Source organism: Podarcis vaucheri, assembly GCF_965113315.1.
Source record: "Podarcis vaucheri genome assembly, chromosome: 10".
NCBI lineage: Eukaryota > Metazoa > Chordata > Lepidosauria > Squamata > Lacertidae > Podarcis > Podarcis vaucheri.
In genome coordinates, this window is record NC_138748.1 from 26354013 (window position 1) to 26372357 (window position 18345).

General features: G+C 44.5%; 1 protein-coding gene across 1 annotated transcript in view; it reads right to left on the reverse strand.

Moving 5' to 3' along the window:
- The window catches only part of LRIG3 (leucine rich repeats and immunoglobulin like domains 3), a 55671-nt gene extending 37591 nt beyond the window's left edge, over nt 1-18080 (reverse strand). The window contains exons 1-3 of the mRNA XM_082239524.1: nt 17700-18080; nt 7589-7660; nt 7184-7258 (exon numbers count right to left, since the gene is read on the reverse strand). Coding sequence (XP_082095650.1) covers nt 7184-7258; nt 7589-7660; nt 17700-18004 — 452 coding nt within the window. The 5' untranslated portion in view covers nt 18005-18080. The remainder of the gene's footprint in view (nt 1-7183; nt 7259-7588; nt 7661-17699) is intronic.
- Between the last annotated feature and the right edge of the window lie 265 nt (nt 18081-18345).

The window sequence follows — 18345 nt, forward strand, 5'->3', positions numbered from 1 at the left end:
GGCTAATATTCTGCTCAAGGCAACACTGCCACAGAAAAGGTATACACACACACACATATACACATACACACACTAGGCAAGAAGGAGGTCAAAGGACAATTCTACATATCTGTTCCAAGAACGGGACAACACTGAGTTCAAAATGTTATCTATTATGAAAAACTAGCCTGTTATTCCAGGCAACAGCCAAAGAAAATCCACATGCAGCGGGTGCTTCTATAGTTTTCTTTAGGATGCCCTGATCTCTGGCGGCAAAGTGAATTAAAGAGTTTCATAGAAGCTCTCTCTTTCTCTGGAACAGAACCTCGTCTGGGAAAACACTGTGTGCATTCATCATCCTTAAGATACTCATGGGAATGTCAAGGTACAAGCAAGTCAAGCTAGGACACAGGTGCCATTGTTTAGACTATTACAATGCACTCTACATGGGTCTGCCCTTGAAGGTGGTTTGAAAGTTGCAGGCAGTGTAAAATGGTACTGACCAAGTCTTACTGGGTCTGGCACCTAGGGATCATATAACAGCAGGCTTCAAAGATCCACATTGGTTGGCATCAACTATTGACCCCAATTCAGGGTTTGGGTCTTGACATATGAAACCCAAAATGACTTGAGGCCCAGTTATTCAAACAGTGACAACCCATGCATTTTAACCTGTCCACCATGATTTGAGATCTACTGTTAGATCTCCCAGCTTTAAGGGGAGTTGTAGGGATATGTGTGTGTGTGTGTGTGTGTGTGTGTGTGTGTGTGAGAGAGAGAGAGAGAGAGAGAGAGAGAGAGAGAGAGAGAGAGAGAGGTCTGTTACTTGTTGAAAGGCCTTTATAGGAACAGCATCCAATTTGTGCAATGTGCTTACCCTAGAGTTCCAACTGGCACCGACATTGTTCAACATTAGGGCAACCGTATCAGTCTTGCCTAGATCTCAGACAAGAGACAGACTGTGTTTAACTGTGTTTCGGATAGTGTATTTTGTTTCACTATTTTTTATTGTTTAGCCTATTTATTGCTGTAACCTGCCTTGGGAGGTCATAGGAAAAAGGCGATACAGTCGTACCTTGGTTTTCGAACAGCTTAGTTCTCGAACGTTTTGGCTCCCAAACACCGCAAACCCGAAAGTGAGTGTTCCGGAGGGCAAACGTTTTTGGGAAGCCAAACGTCCAATCAGAAGCCACACTTTGGTTTTTGAACGTTTTGGAAGTCAAACGGACTTCTGGAATGGATTCCGTTGGACTTCCAAGGTACAACTGTGTGTGTGTGTGTGTGTATACACACATTTAAAATAAATCAATAAATCTCAAAAATGTTGACTCTAATAGCAAGTTTGGGATGGAAGACTCAATTCTCTTTCATTGTGGGGGTTGTGGGTTTTTTTGTGGGGAACAGGTGATCAGACACCTGTGAAAGATGCTGTCAATCCAGGTCATTCATCCCAAACTCTCATCACTCAAGTCTCAAAGACTGCAATACTGTGTTGTATGCTAGTAACACATGTTTTAAGAGAACCCTGTGTTCACTGTATGTGGTCCTTCAAATATTTAAGGAATGCAAATAAGCAAATATTTTAAATATCTGTGTTTAGGGATACAGAATATGGCTATTGATTGTCAGCACAACCATTTATAGCAGTTTAAATCCAGAATCCCCAATACTGGAGGGTGTGGGGGACTGCATTCATTCTGTGCTAATTTCTTCCAAAACAGTTTTTAATAAGGATGATAAAAAAAGTATTTAAATGCTCATTTGTCAATAGTTGAGTGCATAAAAATGAATGGGACTGTGCTGAACCAAAATCTTTTATGGCTAAATTTTAAGTCAAGCAAGGCAACACATTAGTATTTCCTTTAAAATTCCCCCATGAGGTCTAAGAGAAGACATATCCACAAGTACCAGTCAAACAGAAGATGTGGGTACTCTGCTTTGAAAGTAATGCTCACTTTTCAGCATTCCCCCCAAAAACTCCCTAAAAGAGGGCACCCGCACTGCCAAATAACTGCACTGATTATCTACCCCAGGGGTTGGCAACCTAAAGCCCGTGGGCTCGTCTATCTGGCCCATGACAACCCCTGCCACCCCCTGCTCTTACCAGCGTGGGGACCGACTTCCGCTTTGATGGCGCCTGTGTGCATGCATATGGGCACTCTTCCGACCCAGATGTGTGCTGGAAATAACATGTGTGCACACGTGTGGGACGGAGAAGCACCCGTGCGCATGCACCATTTCCAGCACACATCCAGGTCAGAGGAGCACCAGAAATAGCGTGTGTGCACACGCTCTGGCCCACCCTCCAATGGACAGAGCGTAGACCGGCCCATCGTCCAGTAAGCTTGCCGACCCCTGATCTACACAAATGCCCAGCTCTGGGAACCGGTAGCTGGGGATATTTTTGCCTAACAAAGGTCTCTTGTGAATTGGTGGTTGGGCAATCCAGAAGACAACTCACAGAAGAATTCAGTGTGGCCTCCCCTCAAGTAAGTGGGGGTCGGCTTTGTCATTTGATAAGCAGAAAAGCCATTTGCCATTTTAATTTTTATTTGAAAAATCACCAGCATCTATTTTTGCAGAATCGTGGAGTTGGGAAAGAGACCATTTAGTCAAGCCCCCTTCCTCTATCTGCAATGCAGGATGTTTCTATAGCATCTCTGCCAGACGGCCACCCATCCTCTTCTTAAATATCCATAGCAAAGAAGATCTCAGAAATTCCTGAAGCAGTCTGAGGAAGCCTCACCTAATATTTAGCCAAAATCTGTTCTCCTGCAATTGCCACTCACTGGTTCCAGTTTTGTTCTCTGGAGCAAGAAAGAACAAGTCTGTTCCATCTTCTACTATTCAAACACCACTGTCACCTCTCTCTTAAATCTTCCCTTCTCCAGACCCAGCTTTTTCAACAGTTCTTCATAGGATTTAGTTTACATACAGTGGTGCCCCGCAAGACGAATGCCTCGCAAGATGAAAAACTCGCTAGACAAAAGGGTTTTTCGGTTTTGCGTTGCTTCGCTAGACGAATTTCCCTATGGGCTTGCATCGCAAGACGAAAACATATTGCGCTTTTTTTTTAAAGCCGCTTGAAGAGGCGCAGTTGCGACGGACCGTGCTTCGCAAGACGAAAAACATCGCAAGACGAAAAGACTCGCGGAACGAATTTTTTTCGTCTTGCGAGGCACCACTGTACCCCCATGCCACCCTAGTCCTCTGGACACACTCCTGTTTATGTAGTAGCCAAAAAGAACACAGATTGACCAATGCAGAATAGAAAGAACCTGCAATCTCAATGATACTGCTTCTGTTAACATACCCTAAGATTGTCTTGTTTTTTTAAAAAAAAATCTGGAGCATAAAACATTCGCTCAAAACAGCAGACAATACGTGCCGAGTACAATTCACTGCAGAAATTCCTAGGCACACAAGGTAAAAACTTAAAGCCTCAAACATATACAAGGGTTACTCATCACTGATTCAAAGAGGGACAATGGAACGTTTAAGAATCTGAATGGGCAGCAGAAGTATTAGTAGATGCCTTTAGGTGACATACAGATAATATTTGCACACTTCCTATGTCATTTGTGCACATGTAAGCACACATACATCACCACTTAGAAACAGATCTGACCCCTATGCAGGAAAAAAAGGCTAGCAGTAACACACACACACACACGAGAAAAAGCTTTTCATAAAAGCTCTCTATAGATCTTCCTTCAACAGAAGTCAGCCTTTGAAAGTGTGTGTGGGGGGGGGACATTGCCATAATTCAGCCACACTGATTCATAAGATGTCTCTTCCAAAGTGCACAACCTCAAAATCACTTCCAACTTGCTAGATACCAACTTGGGTATGGAAAATTTAAGTTCTGTGGTGGCAGGAATTTCACGGTACAATCCCATACATGTCTACTCAATAGTAAGCACCGTCAATTACAACAATTCTTACTCCCAGGTAAGCAGGTGCAGGATCACAACCTCAGCCATTCTTGCACATTCCAAGCTGTGAGCTCTGGGAGAAACAGCTTCATCCTGGCAGGCCACAGGGTCGATTCTGCTTTGCAGGGGGTTTTGTGTGCCTGTGTGTGGCGGGGAACAGTTAGCTTGAAGAATGTAGAGCGAACATCCCTGATTACATACTCAACTGCCACCTTATCCCTGTCCTTTGCCTTTATTTTATTTTGTGCTCATCCCAAAGTTGGGCCCATGCTGTGCTGACCTAAAGGTGGCTTTCATGTCAAAGCAGCCATAATAAATTGCTACTATTTCTAATTCCAGTCATTCTCTGCAGAGGTCAGGAGGTGGATGGTACATACACTTGTAACCTCAGCCGAGTTCTGCTGAGCATAATCAGAAGCCTTCGGAGGCCATTCAGAGGCACTGTGTGAGTTTCAAAGGACAATGGTAACAAGACACCTCTTCTCAAGCAGCGCAACTGTGCCGCATAACAATTCCACATCTTTTCAGGAAGCACCTTAAAAGAAATGTGTACTTTTATTTTATAAGGAAAAGAAACACCATACACACAACCAAAATCAAATAAAGATCTTTATATTTGGCTGGCTGGCCAAACTAACATAAACTCACAAGTTCAAGATTGTGAGACTTGACTTTTGAAGTCTTTTCACAGCTGCAGAGGAATATTTTTAGGTTTTCCTGAGCTGCAGTTACAGTTCCTTGGAATGTAAAAAGTAGAGGACACAACAGAAAGCCGTGGTGGCTGGTGCTGATTGAGACATGGTAGGGTGGAAAACAGGGAAACCAACAATGGATGGAGCCAGAACAAATGAAAGGCAGAACCAAGCAATTCAAGTTTTGTCCCTCATCTTCCTCCTTGTGGTGTTCTGGTGCAAGGACAACTCTGGGAAGGAAGGCAATAGGCAATGCTATTCACTGGATTGGTCATAAATAATGAGGCAAATATTTGAGGCCTTGCTAAGGGCAGATTGAGGTTGGTGGGGCAATGTCCCAGTTGCACTAATGGAGCAGCTTCCACTAGCAGAGATGAATAATAATAATAATAATAATAATAATAATAAAGGTAAAGGGACCCCTGACCATTAGGTCCAGTTGTGACCGACTCTGGGGTTGCGGCTCTCATCTCGCTTTATTGGCCGAGGGAGCCGGCATACAGCTTCCGGGTCATGTGGCCAGCATGACTAAGCCACTTCTGACGAAACCAGAGCAGTGCACAGAAACACCATTTACCTTCCCACTGGAGTGGTACCTATTTATCTACTTGCACTTTGACATGCTTTCGAACTGCTAGGTTGGCAGGAGCAGGGACCAAGCAACAGGAGCTCACCCCGTCGCAGAGATTCGAACCGCCAACCACCCATCTGACTGTGTTGCCCCAGCCACTCTGATGGCTTCCAACAAATCAAAACGTCAAACATTAAAAACTTCCATATACAGAGCTGTCTTCAGATGTCTTCTAAAAGTTGTATAGTCATTTATCTCGTTGACGTCTGATGGGAGGGCGTTCCACAGGGCAGGCGCCACTACTGAGAACGCTCTCTGCCTGGTTCCCTGTAACCTCACTTCTCACAATGAGGGGAACTGCCAGAAAGCCCTTGGACCTCAGTGTCCAGGCTGAACAATGGGGTTGGGAGACGCTCTTTCGGGAATATAGAAGATCTAGCCTTGTTCTTCAGAGCCCATGTGATAAGATTTCATGGTATGGCAATTTGTAAGTCCTTCATTCACAAGGGAGCTTTTTTAAAAATAAAAAAAAGATTCTGTGCATGAAAATGGTAAGGTAAAGACACTACATGAGGACCTTAACATAGTCAAAAATAAACGAGTGAATTGATCTTAAAAATCTTGATTAACTTGCACAACAGCTCAGGCTGAACGGTAGGGGTGGAGACCTTAGAAACCAAACTTTTACGCCTCAAGTTGATATTTCACCTATGGAATTCTATAGTAATAGGCTGCTGTTAATTTTATGGACCAGCTCTCCACTTCTTCTTCTTTTCCCCCATAAACCATCTGCCTTTCCTTTTCAGTTCTCTCCTCCACCCAGCTTAATCTATAAGAAAGCCACACCAATATCAAATGTCATTCAGCTCTTTCTCAAATAGGAGCAGAGCAGACACAGCGGCTGCAACCAGCTGACTTAGCTGACCTAGGCTCAGAGTAAAAACAGCAGGATAATAAGTCACCAGATGTAAGCAATTGAATACTGATCACTTTCATTAACTGAACGGCTTCCCAAAATTTACCATATTATTTTAACCCTTTAGCGTCCTCTACCAACAGACACCGTGCAACTTGTACTTAAGTGCAGATTTTCACTGTTAGGAAAAAAAACGAGACAACCGTGAAGCAATCGAATGGCACCTCCAAATCACACAGAGAACAACATTTTTTACTGACTAAGGGTCAGAAAACTTAGACTGAGAAGTTCTTACAAACATTCCATTTCACAGGAGCCAAAGGTTATGAGTTGGAAAGTTGCCAAATTCTTGAGAAAAGGGAAATTACTGTGATCAATATTCAAAATTGGATGTTCAATTCTGCTTTTCTTAATTTCTAGCTAAATATACAGACCTAGAATTTTCAAAACAAAAATATGGATCATTAGAAAAAGGTAAAAGTCTTGACAAAGAGGTGCTCTGTTCAAACACTCAATTCAACTGGTGGGAGTTCAGACTTTTTTTTTAAAAAAAAGTGCTCCATGTATGCAGATCCATATGTTCTGTTGGACTGAAGTCTGCATGTTTCCCATAATCTCTATCAATTACATATTTTTGGAAGAAGCCGCTCTACAAAAGCCAGCAACCAACTCCAGGCAAGCAGCAGCATAGGAAGCTAACTTACACAAAGTCAGAATGTTGACTCCCAGTCACAGACTATACAAGTGTAGACCTGGCTTGCACACAATGCTAAACCACAGTTTAGCTCTACATGCACAAATCAGAATGAGCCCAAGCACACCCAACCCTCCCCTCTCCTCCCACGCAACTAGAAGGACTTCTGCAGTATTGAGTTTCACTTGTTATGAATCCTAGAAAGTGAAATTAAGCTGTACTGAAGTGCTTCTCCTAGTGGTCCAGAAAGGAGAGGGAAGTGTGCATATTCAAGGTTTCATTCACTCGAGCTCATTCTATCTTTTCTGCATAGTGTTAAATCATGGTTAAACATTATGTGTCAATATGGCCACTGTTCTCAAATATGAATAAAAACATTTTTTTAAATCAACTTACAGAGTCAGGAGAGTGATGTTTGCTGAAACAGGTCCCAAATTTGGTATGGCTTCAAATTCATTACTGTTTAGTTTTCTGCCAACATTAAAAAAAAAAAAACACAAGTCAGCTGACACAGAAACAAGAGCCGATTGGTATTTTCTGATTTCCCCTTGACCATTTTAACCCATCGCACTAACTTAAAGTAGCCCCTCCCCCAAAGGGAAGTGGGGACAACCTATAGCAACACTGACTTACATAGATACCCTCTGAAACGCTCCCCCCCCACTAAGTTATAGCTTCATTTCACATTGTATAATTTTGTGCCCATGCATCACTATGAATACCACCACTCAAAATCATTTAAAGGAATGTATCTTACACCATGCATATTATAGTCAAACAGAAGAACATGCAGCCACTTACATTTCTCGTAGTTTACCAAGGCGACTCAAGGAACTAGGCTTGATTGAAGACAATTTATTGTGGCTCAGATCTCTACAAGGATAAAAGAAGAAGAAAAGCTCTTGCATCAACTTTCACCAATATCAGGTACATTTCAAAGAGAACAAGCAAGTAGCTTGCACAGAAGGAAACTGGATCATATATTGAAATATAACACATAAAATGCACACTGGTTTTGTTGTGCCTCTCCCCTCCATCTACAGATAACCATGTTGTTGTTCTTCTAAGGCAGGTGTGAGGAACTTGTGGCTCTCCCTATGCTGTTGGACTGCAACTCCCATCATCCCTTACCAGTCCCTTTTTATTCTCCACCATCTGATCCAGGGGGGAGGAACTGGCGACTTGCCCAAAGTTTCAGGGCTACAAGTCCCATCATCCACAATCACTGGCCATCCTGGCTGGCTGACTGGGGAGTGTTGAAGGCCCACAGGAAGATACTTTTGCATCCACTTAAGTTGGTTCAATTAATTGCCAATAAAACACCACCACAGTTCTACATCTCCTATTCAGTATATGAGCCAAACTCCCCACCACCACCACCATGGAAGTCTAGGGGGCCAAAGACTGTTGTTACAGTCTAGCGACATCTGGCAAATCCAACATAAAGCTGTTGCTCAATTTATGGCTTTCACCTGGTAAGTCTAAATTTGCAAAGTCTAGGTATATTGACGGCTGGGTGGTACGGAAACCTCTCCTCTCCTGTGTTCACGTGTCTTTGCACCATTAATTCTCACACATAAAAATGTTAATGCGAGCCATATGTGAGTAGTGGGAAACAGGCCTGGATAAACACTCCAGCCTCAAGGCATCAACATTTCGAATGCAAAGCTGAACGAAACAGCCCCATCTGCCACAGATGTGTCCATCCTGCAGCATCCTAAGTCCGCTTCCTCATGTGCATCAGCCATAATGGATGGAGGCATAAGTCCTTCCAGGGCACCCTTGACGGAACTGAAGAGATGTAGGCCAACTAATTCAACAAGACTGAAACGGTGATCTGAATTAAGCTCACTTTAACACAGAGAGAGGCCTTTCTCCTGCCTTTGCGCCTCAGCTGGAATATTTGGCCTTGGCTCACAGGGATTAGAAGAACTATGCAAAGCCACAGCCAAAATGCTATGAAGTCATGGCTGTTAAAAGTCTAATACATTACTGTTCATCCTGCATTAGACAAGAATCAGCAATTACTTCAACAAAGAGCTTTCAAAATCCTACTGCAAAAAAGTGCTGTTTCCAACAACCTGCCTTTCTTCAGTTCACCTAAAAAGTAAAAAAGCAGGATGGGGGGGGGTGAGACACCCTATGAAAATTTATTTAAAACATGCTTGTTTGCCTTAGGACCTACCAGACAGTATCAGACATGAGTGGATTTGTTCTGCTGTAGTTATAACATTGGGGCGAGGAAGGGGGGGGGAGAGAGAAATCTGGCAGAGCCTTTAAACTATAAAAATCCTGCAATTACAACCACTGCTGTGCCTGATCACCAAACTGGAGCCAGACACTTTCACTCAGAGCTCAAGCTCACCATCCATCTGGAGTCCATCAAGGCAACCATAAGCATAACAACTTGCATTATGTTTCAGACTAAATTTGTGTTTTCTGACACTGCCGATATCCACAGATTTTCCATGCACTGTGCTGCTTTAAAGGGGGGGGGGATAGATGCAAATATCCCTCCAAAGCCCTTAAGGTTTTCTTAAACCTGATTCGGAAAATTATGACTCCCATCCCAAAAAAATTACAACGCGCCTTTATTGCTCAACAGCTCAAATCAAACAATTACCGGCACTTTAATAGGTCTTCTATTTATAGCAAATTTTTACACTATCTAGAATCATCAAGGAGAAGATGACTCTTTTGAAGAGATGAGCATTCCTGCAAAACTGCTAGAAACAGGATGGGAGCTAAAATAATGATATAATCCTTTCTGAAATCAGCTTCTCCCCTGATGTAATAGGTTTTTAAGTGTGTACATTTGTCTTTTCAAAAGGGCAGGAGCAGCAAATACAATTCCTTAAACCCGTAGAAAAATAATGTGAACAGACCTCCTCCTTATAATTTAGGAGCAGAAGCTGGAATCACAAAAGTGGTGGAAACACATTTTCCACTCCCAATTGCCTCCTCCCTCTTTGCCCTTCCCTTAAACCACAGTACATGGAAAGAAAAATCTCTACAGTGGTTTAAGCTTACTAGTAGCACTTTGAAACTTATAAGGCGGCTGGATTCAAGCATTTCAAGTGCACTTTTGAAAGCAGAGCACATTTTAAAATGCCATGGTGTTGGTACAAACTCAAAAGTGCAGCTTCCACACTCTTCTCACCACAGAAGACACATAGTGGACTGCTGGCTTGGAAGCTTTTTCCTGCAAAGGAAGACCTTCTTGAGGGAGAAGCTTCTGAACACGAAACTTCTGGTGCAGTTTTGCTTTCAAAACAGAATTCCCCAATGCACTCTCTCTGACAAATTATGAGAACCAAGTGTGTATAACATAAACTTAAAGGACATTTTAACAACCCTCTGCTAAAAGATAGCAATTCTTGCTGCTTTAGTGTATAAATGCAGAATTTAAACTCATCAGTTAACATTATTTTCAGTTCACAAATAAACAGAAATAAATATTTATCTAGAGTCGACACCTGAGTCTGATTGAGGGAGGGATTGACATTTTGGGGGGAGGTACATCAGATAAACAGAAGGGTGTTGTATGTTTTCCATCTCCCTTCTCTACTGCATTAACAAGGAGGAGAGCATTTGCTTCCAGTTTCAACTAACGATGGTTTGTTGGTATGTGGGGATCTGGTTAGTCTTCAAACTATGGTTTAGTGTAGCAAGTCATGATCAGAAGAACCAAGGTTTGAACTCTGCTTATTTCCCAAAACTGTGATTAAGGCAAACCACAGTTAACCTGGTTTCAGAAATATCGATAAACTTCAGTTAGTTAAAGCAAAGGCACTTTTAAGTGATAGCTTATAGGAGGAGGGAAAGTCAGAAAGCATGACAATCAACATATGCCTAAGGCACCAAAGTATTCCACGATTTCAACTTTTAACAATCCTTGGTTTGCAGAATGGTACTAAGCTGTACTAAATAAGGTCTTCCAAGCCTATGTTTCTGTGTTTGTCCAAGGAATTGCTCACCATGAAGGATGCTGTTATCAGCAATAAGATTCACAAATAATCTCAACAAAGTGAAGTGGTGAAGAAACAGCTCTTCGGACGTTTTATAAATGTGTATGTTAGGGATCAGCTCCATGTGTGCCATTTAGGGGCAATCAATATGGTCTTTCTTGGAAATGCCTGAAACTTAATTCAAAATTTTAAAATGCAAATCCAGCAGCAGCTTCTTAATCAATTCCCATTGGGGCCTTTATAGCTGCTAATTCAGCAAAAAGAAGGAAAGCTAAAAAACAAAGAGGCAGGCTGTAGCTGTTTTAAGACACAGATCCAAAGTGACTCATAAATCAGCATGCTATGTTCAGATTTTAGTCTGGAAAATGCTGAAGAACAGCTGTGAAAACTATCCAAACTTTTTTCCTCTGGCAATTCTGGTAAGAACTGGAAGGTTTAGAAAATGTAAATACCAAGATGTAATACAAACATTAGCAGAAACCATCCTTTAGATTTCCCCCTGTCTCAGTGACAGCTTCAACATTCCTAGACAAACCCTGGTAAAATAATCTAGAATTCCAAAGAGAACTGAAAAAACAGCAAAGATGTATGGCGACTGTTCAGAGTCTCTCTTCCTCTCCCATCCTGGCTGCTAAACTTTAAACCTAACAAAAGCGAAGTTCTTAAACTGTAGAGTGTTTCTCTTGAGCGACTAGCCTCCTGCCCAGAAAGCAGAGGCAAACCGTAAAGAAAATTTGTTGATAAACTATTACAAACACTCACTAGCTCTGAAACAGTCTTGGTTTTATTTAAGTCTGTGAATACCTCTTGAGTGAAAGGCTGTAGTAAAAAACTGTGTTAAAATTGGCCACTTTCCCTCACTCGGAGACTTTTGCTATGTCAACTGCAATTACAAGAGTAACCACAACTCAGACAACACGTACAGATAATACAATTTTGGTCCTCCATCAGCCAGTTCAAAAAACAGGTCTGGAATTCGCAGTTGCATCATTTGTTCCAACCCACCACCCAAAATCACATCCAGCAAGAAATTTGAATGTCAAGGGGGGGGAGGTTTTTCACTCAGATGGTTACCAGTGTTTAAGATAGCAATAACAGCCTGCTGGATAGCCCATCTAGTCCATAATCCTGTTCTCACAGTGGCCAACCAGATGCCGGCAAGCCACACTTGTGCACAAGAGCACTCTCCCCTCAGAAATGGGGTGGTTGCCTTGAGTGGGAAGAACTAAAGGGGCACATGTGATAGGGGAAAGCTCTGGTCAAGCGAGAAGTAATCAGCATCTCTCTACAGCACGGATGAAGCACTTCTAGCCCTCCAGATGTTGTTGAGACTCCTCTCAGCCCCAGCCAGCATAACCAATGGTCAAGGACAAAGAGAGGTTTACTCACAAACTCATAGAATGTAGTGTTGAAAGTGATCCTGAGGATCAACTAGTCCAAGCCTCTACAATGCACTTGTCCCATACAGGGATCGAACCTGCAACCTCAGCATTCTCAGCTCCACACTCTCACCAGTTGAGCTATACTCAAGCAACATCTGGGGGATCCTCACCTCTGCTCTACAGAAGGACCTAAAATTCACTTCAAAAGTTTGCACTGCTTAGGGCAGGCATCCCCAAACTTAGCCCTCCAGCTGTTTGGGGACTACAATTCCCATCATCCCTGACCACCGGTCCTGTTAGCTAGGGAGTTGTAGTCCCAAAACAGCTGGAGGGCCGAGTTTGGGGGTGCCTGGCTTAGGGTAACTAAATCTATGAAAAATCTTACTGGAGTTAGTCTGTAATCCCCCCACCCTTGAAATAAATTCTAGTAGACTACACTAAGCTTACTTCTGAGTAGACATGTATGGGGTTGAACTCTTAGCATGCTATTTACAGCATAATCCTAAACATGTTTGCTCAAAAGTAAGTCTGCATTCTGAGAAAGCAAGCATAGGATTGCTCTCTTGAAGTCCACACCCCAAGACTGCATTCCTTACACATTTGGGAGTAAACACTACTGAACTCTGTGTGGTTTGCTCCCAAGTGTGAAAAGGAATGCAGTCTTGGGCTGAAATGCTAAGCACTCTGGAGAACACATTCCTCTGCACAGTTTACTCAGAAGCAACCCCACTGGAACTTACCTCCCAGTAGATGTGTTTAGAATTACAGACTTTCTGGAAAGTAAGATCCTCTGAAATCTGTAGGAACTCTTCCTTGGGAAATATATTGGTGGGGTGCCAGAGATTTAAGATTTTTGAAGCAAGTAGTTTTGGTTATATAATCAACATGAACTCCCATCACGAATATTTCGGCAAACATGCTTGCAGCCTCATATTATTCACAGACAAAACTATCTGGGACAACCGTGATCTATGCTAATAACAACAAACTATTTTGTTTCCTTATTGCCCCTTAACTGCCTAGAGTTCTTTAGCAGTCTCGGTTCTGCTGCATAAGAACAACAGGAGGCAAGAGAAGAAGGCCACATGTCTGCCTGCATGCTTTTTAAGGGGGGTGGAAAAGCAAGTAATGAACAGGAACTTCTAAAGGCATTTAACTCAAACAAAAGAAACATTTGCACAAAACCTAGCAGACCACATGGTCTGGTGACACCTACGAAGATGGTAACCCTGTGAGTTTAAGAACAAGTGACACAGCTGCCCAATGAGTGATCACAGCAGGGTTCCTTACAAAAGGCCAAGTGCTTATTTATACAAGTGGAGCCCATTTTTCACACTTCTTTTAAAGGAATGCGAATGTACATATGGACAATTTACGTCTCCAGGGGAAATCCAATTAGAAAGCTTCCACTGTGCTAACTGAAACAACAAAAGATCTGTTTGTTTTAGTGGCCACTAAATTAACTGTCATAGAGATATCTTGCTATTATTTCTGTTGACCCAATATCCGTCTTAGAAAACAACCCTTTAAAATCAGTTTAAATTCCTAATTAGCATTTTTTCTATAAATTACTTGCTAGGATTTCCTGTGGTTCCACTCGTTTGTTAGATTCGTACTATTGCACCTTTAACTGAGTATCCTGGAAAACTACCATCATATTTGATAAACTTTTGTTGAAAAGTTTACGGGATTTTTTTTTTTTGTTGTTGTTGTTTAAAATCAAATCTACAAATAAAAATTGTGACAAACGTTTTTTGTCAAATAATAGCTTGGCCTTTAGATTATTCAAATATTTGTGGCTCCAATCATATGCACAGCTTAAAGGTAAAGGTACCCCTGACCATCAGGTCCAATCACTGACGACTCTGGGGTTGCGGCGCTGTCTCGCTCTATAGGCCGAGGGAGCCGGCGTTTGTCCGCAGACAGCTTCTGGGTCATGTGGCCAGCATGACTAAGCCGCTTCTGGCAAACCAGAGCTGCTTCTGGCGAACCAGAGCAGCACATGGAAACGACGTTTACCTTCCCGCTAGAGCGGTACCTATTTATCTACTTGCACTTTGATGTGCTTTCGAACTGCTAGATGGGCAGGAGCCGGGACTGAACAACAGGAGCTCACCCCGTTGCGGGGATTCGAACCGCCGACCTTCTGATTGGCAAGCCCTAGGCTCTGTGGTTCCCAACTTACCTGGGAGTAAATGCCATTGAATTCAATGGAGCTTACTTTTGAGTAGGGACTGTTCTGTTAATGTTCCACAGAGTCAAACCCAGGTGTTATGAATACAACAGTCACTTTTTCTCAGTAAGGAAGACCTCCAGAGGAGGCAATTGAACAGAATTAGCCAGAACTAATTCAAAGACTTCCTGTTTACTTTAAAGTTCTTATCTGCACTTGCTTCTGAAGTGCAACAGAAAATTAATAAACCAATTGAGATGTGATTGAAATGACAAGAGGTTAAGCTCAATCACACTATTCCAAAGTTTTTCACCTTCTTTCTGACTTTAGAAAATTTCCAAGTCTTTGTGGAGGAATCAGTGTGGATACTAGATAAGAAAATACCAGCTCAATCATGTCCATCTCTCATGCTTGTGTTGATGAGTTAATTTAACAGCCAGTGGAATCAGTAACTTGGCATAAGAGACTGAAACCCACAGCACAATCAATGAATGCTTGTCAAGTTACAACTACTTTACTGTGTCAATAAATCATCAGGTGAACAAAAGCACAAGAGACCACAACTTTTCTAAAACTGCTCTCAGCTTGGAGGAATGTTGCTCAGGGACCATACTGGGTCCCATGTTTGCTTAAACGAGTATCAGCCAGAGCAGTTCTCAAAAATCCACGTTTTTTTTATATAGCCAACATTTGGAGAAAGTGGAGTTGGAATGTAGGATGCCAGAAACCCTTGTTTTAAAGCAACATATTTAATATACATTTAATTAGCAGAGGGTCAGAGTCCCCTGCCTATTAACACAATGGCATTTCAATACATATTTGTATTGCTTTTAATTCTCTATGGAATCCTGTATTGTTTTGAAGCCATATTTCTGAATCATTCTCCCAATAACAGAGACTCCCAGGGCAATGGTTTCTGCACATGCACTAAAGATGTTAACACCTGTAGATCAGCATCCTCCTTGTGTAAAAAGAAACTATGTTTGGATGCTTCCTAGTGAACATAGCAATTTTCTTTATGCATTAGGCTCATCATACATTAAGTTATATGTACATGATATAATAATGCAAATTTCCACATGAAAGTGCCACCCATTTCTTCAACTTTTTGGTGTGTCATTATAGGATAACGGCATTGAGGAAATGGAAGGGGGAACAAAATTGCATCATTTTTCCAAGGAAAGGTACAGATCAGTGTTAGAAACTGAAATATGAAAGCTGGGAGCTACATGGCACCTTAAACCTAGGTTATGGGTGCAACAACGGAATGTCTAGGTGCACTTTTTTATAACAGGAATACAAAGCTGAAAATGAACGAACTGCAGCTAAAATATTATGTTCATTTTTCACATCCTTCCCCTACCCACCCCCATAATATTCTTAAGAGGGTCTCTTCTCCAGTTTTCAGAGAGTGGCTGGAAGCGGGGAGGCAGAAAAAGCTCCTCCTTTCCTTCCACTCTGCAGTTTTAATCTGAAATCTTAGGCGCAATACTGCGCCCAGAGCTCAGAAACTGCTCACGCTGATGAAATTCCCTGTCGCAAAATGCGCCTAGAACAATGGGAGTTTCAGACAGAATAGGCCTGGGATATTAACCCTGCCCACTACACTCCTATATGATGTCCATTCTAGACAGAAGAAATCCACTTTGCCCTACAGACACACAACTAACCACATTTACACATCCCTCTGCCTCAGATCCCACCCCCCCACCCCACTCAGAAGTTTCAAGTTGATTACTTGCGCCAGTCAAGACTGACATCTGGAGCTGGTACCCTTAGGCAAGGCCCCAGCATCTCAAGGCCCCGGCACCTGCCAACATGAGAGGTTTGGACCCGCCTCAAGAAGATGAGCTTCCATCCTCTTTGAGGGGGTGGGATTCCTCAGAGGAGGAGGCAGAAACCAAAGCAAGTGGGAGGTGCAAGGGGCAGCCACTTTCCCTCTCTCTCTCTCTCTCTCTCTCCCCCCCCCACCTTTCCCTCTGCACAGCAGTGGGAACAGAACCTAGCCCTGCTTCCAGATGGAGCACCTAGGCGAGGGGGCCGGCCTGTTCAATGCCACCCTGGCTGCTCCTTCACCCACCCAAGCCCTCCCCTCAGGACCACAACCTTCAAAGGAGCATTAGGCAACTTTGTGAAGGCAACCAGCAAATTACTAGTTACGGCAACCGTGCGCTACCTCCAGGAACAGAGACAGCGGCAGCAACAGAAGAGAGCTATTGCTTTCCTGCCACATGCTTACAGGTCTCCCAGAGGGAGCTGATTGACCACCGCAGGGAACAGGAGGCTGGAATACATAGGCCTTGGCTCTGAAGTTCTTACAGTGGGTTGGAGTTGCCCCCACCAGGGCCCAACTCCACATGCTGGCCCAAGAGAAGCAGTGGTGTCTGTTTTGCTCACCTATGAGCTCCCCATGTGTAGCGCAGCAGCTTGGAGGCACTCACTCTAGGAAGGCCCAGCAGATTGCACCCATACCTCCCTGTTGCGTGAGAGTGAGAGGGCAGGGCCTCTGCCTTATCTCTCACCTGCTCACTTTCTAGCTGGCCTCTGGGCAATGCAACAGGCTGAGACTGAGTGCAACAGTCCCAGTTCCACATCCCTGTTGCCCAGAGAGAAACAAAACGAGGAAATTGCGTTGAGGGGGTGGGATTCCTTCAACGGAGAGGTGGCTCTCCATTATGTTGGTGGGACTCCCAACTCCCATTGGCTCCAGCCAGCGTGGTCTATGGTCGGCATTGAAGCACTGGTTTTCCACCTCTGCTTTGAAGCCATCCCTGTCACCTGACAGCTCACCCGCTGTGGAGCCAGGAACTTCGCTTGGACGCCCTGCCATTTGGGTGGGTTCATCTCTCCCCTCCCCCTCCTAGTGCAAAGCACAGACAGTGTGTGGAAGCCACTAACCTCTGGGAATCAGCCTGCTAAGAGGATGGGGAACACAAGGAGGGCCACTCAAAACATGCCACTGCCCCTATGTGGTAGCAGCATCTGCCTTGCCCACCACACAAGGTCCTGGGTTCAAACAACCAAGCTTTATTGGCAGACAGAGAAGACATATATATGAATCGAGATGCTTCGAGATAAAACTATACAGGCCTAATCAGGTGAAAAAGCACCGCTCAAGTCTAAGTCCTGGGTTCTCCAAGGGGCCCAAAATCTTGGCGAGCCGCTGTCAGCCCGAACTAGCTGGGACTCTGCAAAAGGTTCGTCCCTTCCACACTCCAGCCTATTTTAAACTTATTAAGCGGTGCAGAAATCAAATGAGAACAGGAATAAGAGCACGCGAAAGAATAAATCAAAGCCATTCGCTCCTGGGACGCGGGGAGCCCGGAGCGCCCCCTAGCGCCCCCAAGCCCGGCAGGAGCGAAGCCCGCTCGCCCGCTCTCGCTACTCACAGCTGCACGACCCAGTCCGGGAGAGGCTCGGGCACTCGGCTCAGCTTCAGGCGGCTGCAGTCCAGCAGTTCCCCCCGGCAGCGGCACGGCAGCGCCGGGCACCCTTCGGCCAGCGCCGAGGAGGGGGAGAAAGCGGCGACCAGGCAGCAGCAGCACAGGAGCAGCGGCGGCAGCGCGGCGCCCATGGCCGGAGCTCCCTTGGCGCGCGTCGGCGCGGCGCGCTTTCCGACGGGGCGGCCGTGCGCGCTCGGGGGGCGCGGAGCGTGTTCCGTTTTGGGGGCGCTGGGCCGGAGGCTCTCTTTCATGGCCGCCTGCCCCCGCTAGACCCGCGGGCGAGGCTCCGCCGCTGCACAGCCAACTCCAGACGCCTCGCCAAACTTTCCGCTGCCTCCTCGTCGCGGCAGCGCCTGCCTGGGCCCGCCCCCTGCCATGTGATGACAACAAGGCGGAGGGCGGGCGCTCGGGAAGAGATGCTCGACGGCAGAGGCAAAGCAGCCGGCCTCGCCGACGGAGCTGCACCGCCGCGCAGCCGGGGCCAGCAGCCCCGCTGTTGGAGGGACGGGGGGGGGGCAAGACCTCCAGGAAGCGCTCCTGGCTTCCCCCTCTTTTCTACCCGCCTTCGAGGCTTTCTACCAAGACCCGTCTG